General features: G+C 43.1%; 1 protein-coding gene across 1 annotated transcript in view; it reads right to left on the reverse strand.

Moving 5' to 3' along the window:
- LOC126353850 (uncharacterized) overlaps positions 1–14,446 on the reverse strand; it is a 233,863-nt gene that overhangs the window by 33,231 nt on the left and 186,186 nt on the right. The window contains exon 6 of the mRNA XM_050003006.1: positions 14,046–14,421. Coding sequence (XP_049858963.1) covers positions 14,046–14,421 — 376 coding nt within the window. The remainder of the gene's footprint in view (positions 1–14,045; positions 14,422–14,446) is intronic.

Genomic DNA, 14,446 nt, shown 5'->3' on the forward strand with positions numbered 1-14,446 from the left:
CATATCGCTAACGTCGATTTGCAGTAGGGTTTTGGAACATACACTGCATTCGAACATTATGAAGTACCTTGAAGAAAACGATTTACTGACACAAAGTCAGCACTGATTCAGAAAATATCGTTCTTGCGGAACAAAAGTAGCTCTTTATACTCATTACTTCATGAGTGCTATCGACAAGGGAATGTCAAATTGACTTCATATTTTTAGATTTTTAGGAGGCTTTTGGCACCGTTCCTCACAAGCACCTTCTAGGCAAACAGCGTGCCTATGGAACATCACCTTAGTTGTGCGACTGCATTCCTGATTTCCTGTCACAAAGATTACAGTTCGTAGTAATAAACGGAAAGTCATAAAGTAAAACATCCGACGTTCCCCAACGAAGTGTTATAGGCCCTGATCTATATTAACGACGTAGGAGACAATCTCAGTACCAGATGAAGCTGTCATTTACCGTCTTGTAAAGTCATTAGATGACCAAAATGAATTGCAAAATGATTTAGATATCTGTGCGGTGCGAATTTTCAAAAGTGTCTTCATACTCATTTCACATACCAAGTCTATCAGTGACGGAATGAAACATTGTTAATCATAATGCAGAATGGTTAACTGTAGCTATAGCGCCACCGAGCAAAGTAAGTGCTTCATTAAGACTGTAGTACTGTGCAGATTGAATTGTTCAATTAACAGTGAAAATTATAAATGGCACAATTAATAGAGCCTTTTATAATTCGGTCCATTAAATTCTCTGGAGAGTGAGAATAGAGTAACGTCTTGCGAACACTGGCCCTCAGCAAACTTTAAATTGACTAATGTATTTCTAAGCAAGTAGTTTCTTAACTAAAGTTATTCTGGTTCCAGTGTTTTAGGTAGTATAATACTGTATATGGATGGAGCAGGAAGGCCGTAAGAACTATACTAGTGCAGGCAAAGAAAGCATTCCTCACGACAAGTCTACTCCTATCAAATATATGCTTTAATTTATTAAAAAATTGTGAGAATATATATGTTGGGCAATGCATTGTGCGGAAGTGAATCATTGATAATGGTAAAAACAGAAATGAAGAGCAACCAAACGTTCGAAATACGCTGGAAATTAAAGACTATAATATGGTGTGCTATTCTACACACTCGACGAGAATATTAATATGTGAAACACCTTAGAAGGAGGTAAAGGAGATAAAAAACTCCCTAAGACAACTTGAAGTAACTTCTACGGCATTAGAGGGAAAAGTTGTTGGGGGGGGGGGGGGGGGGGGGGGGAGACAGAGCTGGGATACAGTCAATAAATACTTGTGGACGTTGGCTATAGCTGAGATGAAGAGATTTGTGCGAGACATGAAATCGTGCCAAATTGTATCAAAGCAGTCGAAAGACTGATGGCAGAAAACTGTAAACAGAAATTTTTCCCACTGCTGGGATAGCTGCTTCGAAGCCAGCGACAAGTAAAACATTTTGCAGGGGGAGGATTCTGACCTGCGGAGAAGACCGATAACCTTTGTTTCACATTGAATTATAAATGTCAATGTGTTCGTCTCATACGACTTCATTCAAACTGATAACTAATTTGTGCTTCGCCTTCTGTCAGTTTCTAGACATGATGGTGACTGCAAAGCCTAAACTAGTTACCGATTTTAACAAAATATCATGCTAGCATAATATTGACTTTTGTAATCCACCTACAACATTTCATCTTCAGATCTAGCTAGGTGAGGAAAGGTGAATCCGTAGACTTAGTGATTGTCAGACTGACGCCGAAATGTCACGGGAAGTGACAGTGCATCACACTGCTGAGTGTGTTCAATCCGTAGAATGAATCGTTAAGTTTTGCAGCCACATTCGTGTTATTTTACGAGAGTAAGTGAACTATAGTGAGCGGGTTTAATCTTTCGTATCACTGTCGTTTTTGCTGTAACTCCCAGCCCGGTTGGCATTCTGTTGCTGGCATTCATGTCATTATTTAATCGAAAGAATAGCTTTGTAATTAATCCGGAATAATGAGATATTGTGAATTACATTTACAAAAAGCCATGTACTACTACACAGAAGCTGTATTATAAAATATATATTTTATTGCTAACCCTACCAATTCTTTATTATCAATAAAAATTAATAAATTTTAGAAATAATGAGAACAGAATTGTTACTTAGATGAGAAATTTCTACATTAAGAAACAAATGAGAACGAACATTACAAAAAGGAGTTCATCTTAATGAAGACTTAGATTATGAAGGAAACAATATTTGAACTAAGTGAAACTATTGTGTATGGTAAACATTAAATTAACAATTATTGTATGTGATTTATTTCTTTATTATCACACACATCTAACAGGATGCTACATTAACAATGAGTCACATGTTCTCTTGTAAAAGCAATAGCATCAAACACATTACTGTTTATCTTATGGATTGAACTGACATGGGATAGACTTGGTATTTATTGTCATTGGTTATTATAGTGTTATTGATAGTTTCTCCTTACACGGCCTCTGAAACAACGAAAAACACAGTGATGTTAGATAACGCAATTTGTGTTAGTCTTTTGGTGTCTGGAAAAGATCTTTGAATTCATAAAGACAGGCTCTAAGTTTATCGATACGTGGATCGACCCTGCATGTGTTCAGATTCTTACACGCCTAATGGCCACTGTGTTCTACAAGATACCTTGATAAAGTGCAGTTAGTTAAATGCCGGTAGAGACATGAGGAAATGAAAGATTTTACAGTAACCAAAGCATTTTTACCATGGAAGGGGGTATCGAATTATAACTGTTGTTGCCTTCGTTCCAGGTAAGTTTCTGACACATTTAGATTCCTGCATGGTACATGACGATGTTTATAGCAAGCTGAAACAATACGTTGCTTGTGCATTTCCATATAGTAGCAGAGGCCAACACAGACATTCTCTCTGCTGACTAGAAATGCTCCTGAGTACTGCAGCAGCGACTGAATAGCACTGTTGCGTAGCATAGCGGGCAGCGTGCTGGAGTACTGACTGTTCTTCGTGTTTTACTGCTCATACATAACTATTGATAAAATATCAAAGGGTAGACTAATTTGGGACCTTAATACCGAAACGGCACACAAAATTTCGTTTTGAAATTTTTTTGTTTGTAACGGGAAATAACCTAATCTTCCCGTTGACGCTAGACGTCACACGAAAATATGTCGTGAGCAATAGTTGTCTGGGCTGATTCCAGCAACACGTCGCTAATATAAAACTGCAAATATGTGCTGAAACACCAGAGAAACGCACCTGATCATTCTTAGTACATACATCGGCATATATGTAAGTGTACAGCATATATTTGTCCCATAAAAAAAAGCACTCTCAAACGCGAAAAGAACCTAAGGACGTGCACCTCTAAATGGTATTAATTAGATAAATATAAGTACCGTATTCTGCAACTTATACCGAGACCAGCTTGGAGCTAGAAAATTCAACAGACCCGAAAGGGAGGCTGAAATTGACAAAGGAAGCGAATCAAGGTGGTAACGCATCAGTTTGGAGATACAGCAAGCAGTATACGAATCCAGTGAGGAAACTGCAAAAGGAATTAGTGATCAGAGTGAAGAAACAAAATCTACATTGCGAGAACATTGTAATTCTGGCATAAAAGACTTAGATCAACTGAATGGATAGTTCTTGGTAAATATTTTATAAAATAAACAGTAACAAGAGTAAAACAATGGGATAGAAGAGCAGTAGCGTTAAATCAAGTAATAATGAGGAAACTAGAATAAATTTCATTATTAGCTATAAATAAAAAAGATGAAGAGTTATTAGGAAGTACGTGCGGAATTTTAGAAGCCGACTGCATTAAAACAAGACATACAAAAAACAATTCTAACGCTCGTTACAGGTGCTAAATAAAGGCATCTTTTTGATACGGAAAACGTCAGTACGTTCCTGCAATTCACTAAAGTCCCTGACGTTCACCCTTCCTGGGCAGCAAGGACAGCAGTCCACATTGGAAAACTTCATTGGTTATCTATCTCCTGGCGCGAATTAATTCGGTATGGCAATACGGGTTGGGTAACTTGTCGATTTGTTGTGACACGCCCTTTCCCTAGTTGTGCGCTCTGCAACTAAGCCATGACTATTTATTGATGTCATTTTTCTGTATGTCCTGCATTTATGATTGAACCTGAACCGGGGGAAAATTGCTCCTATCAGAGAACAAAAAATACGAATATAGTCCTGTGTAAAAGACTCTAACTGAAAAGTTGGGCACCAGCTGACTCATTCTACCTTCCCCAGCAATCTTAAACATTTTCCCAAAAAATTTAGCATGCGAATATAATCACGCTATTTTTGACATGCAACCCACCTCTGAATCCTCTCTCGCTCACATCCACTAGCCCATCACTGTGAGTCACTCGTACTCATCCACTCCCACTTGCTCATTCTCACTCATTCACTCAGCCCAAGTCGTTCTCATTACATCTTTGTGTCTCTGTAACCGGCACTGCCTCCTGTCTCACTACCACGGTATCCACAGTATCGTTCGTTCTCTCCTACTAATGTCTCCTCACTGTCACAGTCTTGCTATAGCTCTCGTATTGCTGCTATCTCATTCATTTCCGATCACTGCCGGTTCTCTTCTCACTCTTACGATATCTCTCTTTCTCGTTGTCATTGTCATAGATTATACATCTCATTATCACTGGCTCTCACCAATTTTCACTTTCTCCGTGTTTTATATTCCTCTCACACAGGCACTGTCTTCTTCACTCTTTTCCTAGCACTGTTCTGCCGCTGTCAACTATACTCCTGGAAATTGAAATAAGAACACCGTGAATTCATTGTCCCAGGAAGGGGAAACTTTATTGACACATTCCTGGGGTCAGATACATCACATGATCACACTGACAGAACCACAGGCACACAGAAAGAGCCAACAGAGCGTGCACAATGTCGGCACTAGTACAGTGTATATCCACCTTTCGCAGCAATGCAGGCTGCTATTCTCCCATGGAGACGATCGTAGAGATGCTGGATGTAGTCCTGTGGAACGGCTTGCCATGCCATTTCCACCTGGCGCCTCAGTTGGACCAGCGTTCGTGCTGGACGTGCAGACCGCGTGAGACGACGCTTCATCCAGTCCCAAACACGCTCAATGGGGGACAGATCCGGAGATCTTGCTGGCCAGGGTAGTTGACTTACACCTTGTAGAGCACGTTGGCTGGCACGGGATACATGCGGACGTGCATTATCCTATTGTAACAGCAAGTTCCCTTGCCGAACCCACGATGGTTTCGATGACGGTTTGGATGTACTGTGCACTATTCAGTGTCCCCTCGATGATCACCAGAGGTGTACGGCCAGTGTAGGAGATCGCTACCCACACCATGATGCCGGGTGTTGGCCCTGTGTGCCTCGGTCGTATGCAGTCCTGATTGTGGCGCTCACCTGCACGGCGCCAAACACGCGTACGACCATCATTGGCACCAAGGCAGCAGCGATTCTCATCGCTGAAGACGACACGTCTCCATTCGTCCCTCCATTCACGCCTGTCGCGACACCACTGGAGGCGGGCTGCACGATGTTGGGGCGTGAGCGGAAGACGGCCTAACGGTGTGCGGGACCGTAGCCCAGCTTCATGGAGACGGTTGCGAATGGTCCTCGCCGATACCCCAGGAGCAACAGTGTCCCTAATTTGCTGGGAAGTGGCGGTGCGGTCCCCTACGGCAGTGCGTAGGATCCTACGGTCTTGGCGTGCATCCGTGCGTCGCTGCGGTCCGGTCCCAGGTCGACGGGCACGTGCACCTTCCGCCGACCACTGGCAACAACATCGATGTACTGTGGAGACCTCACGCCCCACGTGTTGAGCAATTCGGCGGTACGTCCACCCGGCCTCCCGCATGCTCACTATACGCCCTTGCTCAAAGTCCGTCAACTGCACATACGGTTCACGTCCACGCTGTCGCGGCATGCTATCAGTGTTAAAGACTGCGATGGAGCTCCGTATGCCACGGCAAACTGGCTGACACTGACGGCGGCGGTGCACAAATGCTGCGCAGCTAGCGCCATTCGACGGCCAACACCGCGGTTCCTGGTGTGTCTGCTGTGCCGTGCGTGTGATCATTGCTTGTACAGCCCTCTCGCAGTGTCCGGAGCAAGTATGGTGGGTCTGACACACCGGTGTCAATGTGTTCTTTTTTCCATTTCCAGGAGTGTATTTTCCGTTACCAGACCCCGAGTTGTATTCATGATAGAAGCGTAGGAGTAAGTGTTTTGGCACAGGGCCAAAGTGTGATTATTAAACACTTCCTTCCTCTTAGACAAATAGAGCCGATAAAGTACAAACTTTGATACATTTAGTACTACAAAGTCTTCTCTGAAAGTAGCTTTAAACGGACGCTAAACGAGGACTATAAGCAGAACCGGCAAGATAAGGAGTTTTTGAAACGTAGTGCTAGATACAAACCGATTGAGTGGGAGAAAGGCTTTATAGCACAAATAGACTAACAAAGAAACAGTCCTAGAGGGTAAGTCTTATTGCACAAATGAATGATCAAATTGGCAGCTGGAGAAGTGGGTGAGTAAATATTTTGTACAATGGTACCATGGCTTTAATACAATAATCGGGTTCAAACCGATGTAGGCAACAGAACTTATGCAGAAATGAGAAGAACTGCACTGAATAAAAGAGCATGGCGAGTTGTGTAAGACCAACCTCAGGGCTGAGGACAATAACAAATACAACAAATGCAAAATATTCTGTCCACTACTAACCATAACTTGTCAAAGAAGTGATTAGTCAAATAAATGATCATCTTGCGGAGATCACAAGAGATACGAGAGTTAACAAATGAGCTATACTGACACAACAGAATCGCACCATTCGAATATGACCTTTCTATGTTCAGAGAAACATAAAGGGAATAGCCACAACGTTCTAATCCTCGCCTCAAAAAATGCAGTTACGTGACACACTGTGTTGGTTTGCAGGTACACATTCGCTGTCCTGGTACACACTCAGACCCCGCCCCACTGTGTCGCACATGTCGCTAGAGGAACCACGAAAAACTGGCGGAGATCGTTTATAAAGAGCAGTAACATGCGCTACTACTTTCGCTCCATTTGAAGGGGAACAACGCTGCATCAATATACGCCGAGTTGTTGGAGCCGTTTGCCAACAACGGAGCATCATATGATACAGTGGTTAGGTAAGTCCGACTGACGAAATGTGCAGTGGCACACCATCTCTGTGTGGATGACCGAGACATGCAAGAGAAGTGGAGACTCTGGGGTTTGAAAACCAGAGATTCAGAAACGAGGCGAAAGGGAAAGAGTGAAACTGAGTCATAGTATAATTTTTAATATGTTTCACGACATTACGAACATGTCAAAGGTAGCTCACTGGATTCCGCGACTACTCACACCCAGTCCAAAACTCCGCCTAACCAAGGCGGAAATCTTGAATCTGTGTCAGGCCAATCTACATAGCTTCTTTGACCACGTAATCACCATGGATGCATGCTAAGACCCATGACAAAGGAGCAGAACAATCAGTGGGGATGCATGCACCAAATACTACCTAAAAAGGGCAAGACCCAACGTCATAGCATAGAAGCTGGTGCTGAATGTTGTTTGGTACTGTCATAGTGTGGTGCTAAGACATTCTAGTAAGGGGCGAAACGTTGCATGACTATGCTACAGACGAGGTTTCGGGAAGCTGTCCGAAGAGGGGTTTCTGCTCCAGCATCTCAGCCCAGCACGTTCTCCGCAGGAACAGTCACACAAGCTGATTATTTGGACTGTTAAGTTGTGGCACATTCCCGTTATTCTCCTGAGATGACACTCAGTCACTCCTTCCTCCTTTCCTTGGGTGAAGAAACGGTTCGGTGGCAAGTCTATCGGGTTTGAAGACGAAGTTATTATCGTGGTGTAACATTTCCCGATAGCCAAAATGCAGACTAATACAGCCAAGATCTTCGCCAACCATCTGATGTCAAGAAGAACCTATCGCGTTGCAGACTTAATATGTTTAGTAGTTGTAGTGGTTGGTTGGTTTGGGAGAGGGGACCAAACAGCAGAGTCACCGTGCAGCACTTATATTGACGAGAAGTAGGTTTATATTAAGTGTGTATCTGTAATTATGAAGTGTGTGTTCTGTGTAACTTAAATTCCTTGACCTATGGTAAGAAAATTAGTCCTGTAACGATATATGAAAAAGCAAAACGTTATGTTAAAGTGATAAATTATAATATGTGAATGTTAATAAAAAGAAAATGTTTATTGAAAGCTGGTTCATGCTATGGCCACTTGTATTTGTAACATGCAATCGCTGTAGGGAAGTCCTTCCGCAACGGAAGTGACATGGCGGGATGTAAAAGGTGGTTTTGGCGGTCGAACTGAGTGGCTGCTTTGTGCGAATGGCAGGCAGTATGTGCCTAGCCGTAGCACGGTACACTTCGACGGTGCTAAGGGAGCCAATTGGAAGCTGCTTTATGAAGGATTTGCCTCGGATGTGGATCTGGCTATTTGGTATTCTCGGCGTAAAGGAATAACTCTAATATGTTGAAAATCCGGCGCCAAGAAGAGATTTTATAGAGCATTCGAACATCAAGAGCCATGGGTACAGTTAGCCGCCATGTCGCCTGCTACCAAGCTTCGCCACTGCTTCACAAACTTCGTACATTCACTATTGTATATGGGCATGGTCCAGTTAATTTGTGTGTTGTTTCAATAACAATCACAAAAAACTAATTCGTGTCCGGAACCATATTTTCTATCCTGATCACGAACCTATGCAGGGTCCTCACCTAAGTGCTACTAAAACCGAGTATCCTGATTTAAATGAACAATTCTTGCATTCAGGTGTTTAAAAGTGATTTTTTGTCTAATGTAAAAGGAGTAGTAAAAGTTAGTTAAAACCACAAAAGTGAAGTTGGATAGAGTTTTGGTAAAGTATCCTTAGTTTACTACAAAATATAGTTTTGTAGGCTTACAGTGCAAGAATGTGTAAATATTATTGTCTAGACTACCTGCTTCACAGGTGATAAAAAGGCAAATAAGTTACGCTCATTTTCAAAAATACTGTGGTTCATGATTTCTATCATGATTGGTTCCTTTTCTGAAGTTAATTAAGACCAGTGTTGTATTTCATTGTCTTGCAAAGTAAATTATGAACTACTCCAAGTGAAGTTGATGATTAGCTTTTGTAATTAGTCTTTACAACTGTAAAAAATCAAAGAGTGTTCACTAGTGAAACTATACTAGTTTATGGGTCCCCATCATTTCCTCCACCACTTAGGAAAAAATTGAACTGTTACTAAGGAAAACTGCCATAGGTAGAGGAGTTTGTTTGTGTATTTATGATTATTCATCTTTATTTACGTTTTTTTTCATGTCAGTTAAGATATAAGCCCCTCATGACCAAATTCAGTTCTGCACTTCATGCAGTAACATTTCAGTATTTGATTAAGTAATTCTCTTGAGTGTAGTTGTCTTTAGTACGAGCTTGGTGCAAAATTACTTCCCATAATTTGCTGGTATGTTGTCTTTGGTAGCTGCTGCTATGTACAGTTCAGACTTCAGAGTGTACTGTGTCAATTTGTGTACTGTTTCCTATTCAAAGGGAAATCTATACGAAAGTAACTTCAATAACCAATATTCAGTTTTCTTAAACATATATTTCCAAATTAACGTGCCTAATTTGGCTGCCGACCGTTCATTTTTTTTTATTCATTTATCTCTTTCAGTAATTCCCAAGGTTAAAGTCCGTTTGGTTTTTCTGTTAATTTCACAAAATTCAGAATTATAGTCGAATACCTTTGACCGTTAGACACACGCGCGGTCAATCTTCGAAATCCTCTCAGACGGTGTGTTTCACGTTAGAGTGATATATGTTAGTGGTACAATCGCTCCCATCGGTTTAGGGAACGATGGTGAGGGAAGTGGGCCATGCCCGTTCAGAGGAACCATCTCGGCCTTTGCCTGAAGGGATTTAGGGAAATCACCGGAAACCTAAATCAGGATGGCCGGACACGGGTTTTAACCGAAGTCCTCCCGAATTAAGAGGCCATTGTGTTAACCACTGCGCGACCTCGCTCGGTAGACTATGTTTAGTTGCCGCAGCTTGATTTTTTCGACAGGAAAATTAAAACTGATATCTTCTCTTTGTATTAAGGGTCCAGTCTCATTAGTCACCCCATAAAAAAGCGGTTTTTACGATATTTTGGAAAACTTATGAAGCAACCAACGTAAATCTTTCTGCACATTATTTATTGATTACTGGGCAATATTTTCCGATTTTTTAAAAAAGTAATTAAGCCCTCTATCCGAAGAACTGTTCTGTCCAAAATGAGGTGTGCCCATGACAAACACTTGCATTCTGCAAGCCTTATTTTAAATGGCAAATTAAAAAAATTCTTATAAACAGTATAATTCGCACGGAGCAATAGTACAGCTTGAGAGTGAATGTAATTCAAGCTTTCAACGTTCTTCTGTAGCACCACATCTCACACTGCGGGAGCGCTAATAAAGGTATGTGTCTGAAATGTGACTGAATTACACCTCGGGTATGTCTGAAAAGAGGTAATAGTCTAATTTAGTTCAATTTACTCATTACTTGTTGCAAGTAACGTCACCAAAAACACACGACGGAAATACATCTTTGGTTCAAGCGTGTGCCATTTTATTTTATTTTTTCCAATTTCTAAAATCTGTGTTAGTTTTGCCAGTGCTAGTCTGCCTTTTTTGTCCTCCTTGCTCCTTCGATCATGTGTTTAATTTGCTGGCTAGGTAGCAGAATTCCTTAACTTCATTTACTTCGTGATCACCAGTCGTGGTAAGTTTCTCGCATTTCTCATTTCTGCTACTTCTCATTAATTTTGTCTTTCTTCGATTTACTCTCATTTACGCATTAGACTGTTAATTCTATTCAGCAAATACTATAATTCTTCTTCAATTCTACTGAGAATAGCAATGTCATCAGCGAATCTTACCGCTTATATCCTTTCACGTTAAATTTTAATTCTAGTATTGAACTTCTTTTTCATTCCCATAATTGGTTCTTCGATATATAGCTTGAACAGCAGGCGTGAAAGACTGCATCCCTGTCTTACATCCTTTAATACGACCAATGTGGCTCAGTGGTTAACGTATTGGACTTGCATTCGGGAGGACAACGGTTCAAACCTACACCCGGCCATCGTTTTAGGGTTTTCGTGATTTCCCTAAATCGATCCAGGCAAATTGCCAGAATGGTTCCTTCGAAAGGGCACGGCCGATTTCCTTACTCATCCTTGCCACCATCCGAGCTTGTGCCCCATCTCTAATGACCTTGATGTGGACGGTAAACCCAATCTTCCTTCCTTCCTTCCTTTTCTAATCCGAGCACTTCGTTTTTGGTTCTCCAATCTCACTCTTCCCCCTCGGTTCTTGTACAATTCTATATTACCCGTCTTTCCCCATAGCTTACACCTATTTTTCTCAGAATTTCGATCATTGTGCACCATTTGACATTGTCTAGCCCTTTTTCCCAGGTCGACGAATGTTATGGTTCAAATGGCTCTGAGCACTATGGAACTCAACTGCTGTGATGATCAGTCCCCTACAACTTAGAACTACTTAAACCTAACTAACCTAAGGACATCACACACATCCATACCCGAGGCAGGATTCGAACCTGCGACGAATGTAATGAACGTGTCTTAATTTTTCTTTAGTCTTGCTGTCTGCCCGACAGCGGTGGTCATCTTGATCTCTTCCATCTTGGATCTGGGATACACGCTTCAAATGGGGAAGAGGTCATGGGACACATCTTTCTCAGGAATACACATGTGACATTTGTTTTAAGATATGTTTATTTGTATAGGAGTTACGAACTGTACATTTTAGAACACTTTGTTTGTTTGTTTTCGGGGGAGGGCCAGTCAGCGAGATCATCGGTCCCATTAGATTAGGGAAGGAAATCGGCCGTGCCCTTTCAAAGGAACCATCCCGGCATTTACCTGAAACGATTTAGGGAAATCACAGAAAACCTAAATCAGAATGGTTAGACGCGGATCTGAATCGCCGTCCTCCCGAATGCGAGAGTCCATTCTGCTAACCACTGCGCCATCTCACTTGGTAGGACACTAGTCAGAGTCGGCATTACAGCATATTCTCAATATGACCTCCACTGCACTGCACTCACAATGAAATCTTTTTTTGTCTGTCCTACTGCACCCGGCACAGGATATGTGGGTCAACAGAGGCACATCCCTGTCAAAGATGGGTTACACTGTTGATTTTAACCTCATACGGAGCTGATTTCAAATGTCTTCACAGATAAAAGTAAAAGGTGCAGCCGGCCGCGGTTGTCTCGCGGTTATGGCGCTCAGTCCGGAATCGCGCGACTGCTACGGTCGCAGGTTCGAATCCTGCCTCGGGCATGGATGTGTGTGATGTCCTTAGGTTAGTTAGGTTTGAGTAGTTCTACGTTCTAGGGGACTGATGACCACAGATGTTAAGTCCCAAAGTACTCAGAGCCATTTGAACCATTTTTTGAAAAGGTGCAATATCAAGGGACCGTGGTGGCCTTTCGATAGGACCTCTCATATCCAGTGACCTCTAAACTGTTTATCCAGAAACTGACTTCAGTAGCATAGTGGCGAGGTGCACCGTCTTGTTGGAAGAAGGTTGAGGAATCATCGTGAGGGTTCAACAGCGCTGGAAGCACATAATCGCGGACCATATTAAAATACCTGTCGACTCTCAAGCTTCCATCAATAAGCACTGGACCCACGTTCTCCTGTCCCAAATCGCACACTGAATCATCACTTTTCACCATCTGCATCGTTACAGGGATCCACTCACGAGGTTGCATCTGACAAGTAACGATGATTTTTTATTTATCGCTGTACATAAAATTTATCTTCGTCACTGAACAGCATCCTGTTGTTTGAAGTTTGGATCCCTGTTTCACTGATACAGAGCCCATTATGCAAAATGCACCTCTCACTTAGGTTCATTTATGAACGGAGAGGCAATTGCCGTTCCAATCTTCTCGTCGGTGGCTGTTCTTGGACGTCCGCTGGGTGGCTTGTCCTCCACAGAACCCGTTGCAAAAAATTTGTACAGTAAATTGTATACCGTCATAAATGAAACGTCATTTGTCACTGGATGCCAGGCGTTAACGAAATCTCTGATACTTCGTTCACCACTCATTAACATAATTCTCTTGCGTTCCTGCAGTGTAAGTGCCATTGTGGGTCACGTGCAATAAGGAACAGAATTGATCACTTCACTGCAATTTCAAAGTTTAACACGTCATAACTTCTAAACAAATAGAGATATCTTAAAACAGACTTCACATGTGTATTCCTGAGGAAGAGACAGTTAAAAATTTCACACGACTCCCGTCCCATCTGAAGCAAGTAACCCAAATTCAATGGCGGTTTTGAAGATGGCCACCGCTGTCGCCAATAGCTCCTGTACGGTGCGTATCCACATAGAGACCCCATGTAAGACCCCACTAAGAATCCTGAGAGCGTTCGACTTTTGTAGGGGTGTATCCAGATATTTGCTTCATTCTGTGTTTTGTTCATCGCTGTCACATATTCGACAGACTGATAAGTTTCATCATTGTCCATAACTGCTGCAGGAGCATCAGCTTCAGAATCACTTCCATCACGAAAGTCACTTTCACGACTGAATTCACCTAACAATGCTTCTCATATAACACTTCCAATCAGTGAAATGTCATTCCAACGTGACATTTTCACATAAATGTTCTTCACAATCGGAGACAGAATGGTTACACGATGAGTGCTCCAGGGCCACAATGATGCTTCAAAAATCATTTCTGTAAAATTAATTAAACAGTGCTCACAACTTTGAACGTCCGTCCTGTACTAGATCTTAATGCTGAATTAACATTGGTGGCAGAGAGCCGTGTATCTGTAGTGATGCATGCACAGTACCAACAAAAAACTCCAGGTGAGAGTGACCCTGGTGTACACTTGTAGGGTTAATAGATTGACTGAGGAGAATGGAGCCTCAGTAATGCCACTTTTACGGTTACAGGGAGTTTGCGAGAAAGACGGCAGCACCTGTATAGGCTGTAAGAGGGCGAGGCACTGGACGTAGTCCTCCGGGGCGAAGCCGCAGCGGTCGCGCAGGGCGGCGTGGTAGCGCGCGGCGGCGCTGGCGACGGCGGCGGCGACGTCGAGGAAGGCTGCGTAGCTGACGCTGGCGCTGGCGCTGGCGTTGGCAGCCGGCGCCGCCAGGCTGAGGCTGAGGCGCGGGTCGACGAGCAGCGCGCCCTCCGGCAGGGCGCGCGGCGCCGCCGCCGCCTCCGGCACGCCGTCCGTGGCCACCAGCAGCCAGCCGGCGGCAGAGCCGTTGCCCAGCGCTGATGCCGCCGCCGACACCTGCGCCCACGGGCCCAGCACCACGCACGTCCCGTTAACCGGCGGCGACCAGCCCCTGCGAGAAATCACCAGACGCCGTG

This window comes from Schistocerca gregaria, chromosome 3 (genome assembly GCF_023897955.1).
Source record: "Schistocerca gregaria isolate iqSchGreg1 chromosome 3, iqSchGreg1.2, whole genome shotgun sequence".
Classification (NCBI taxonomy): Eukaryota; Metazoa; Arthropoda; class Insecta; order Orthoptera; family Acrididae; genus Schistocerca; species Schistocerca gregaria.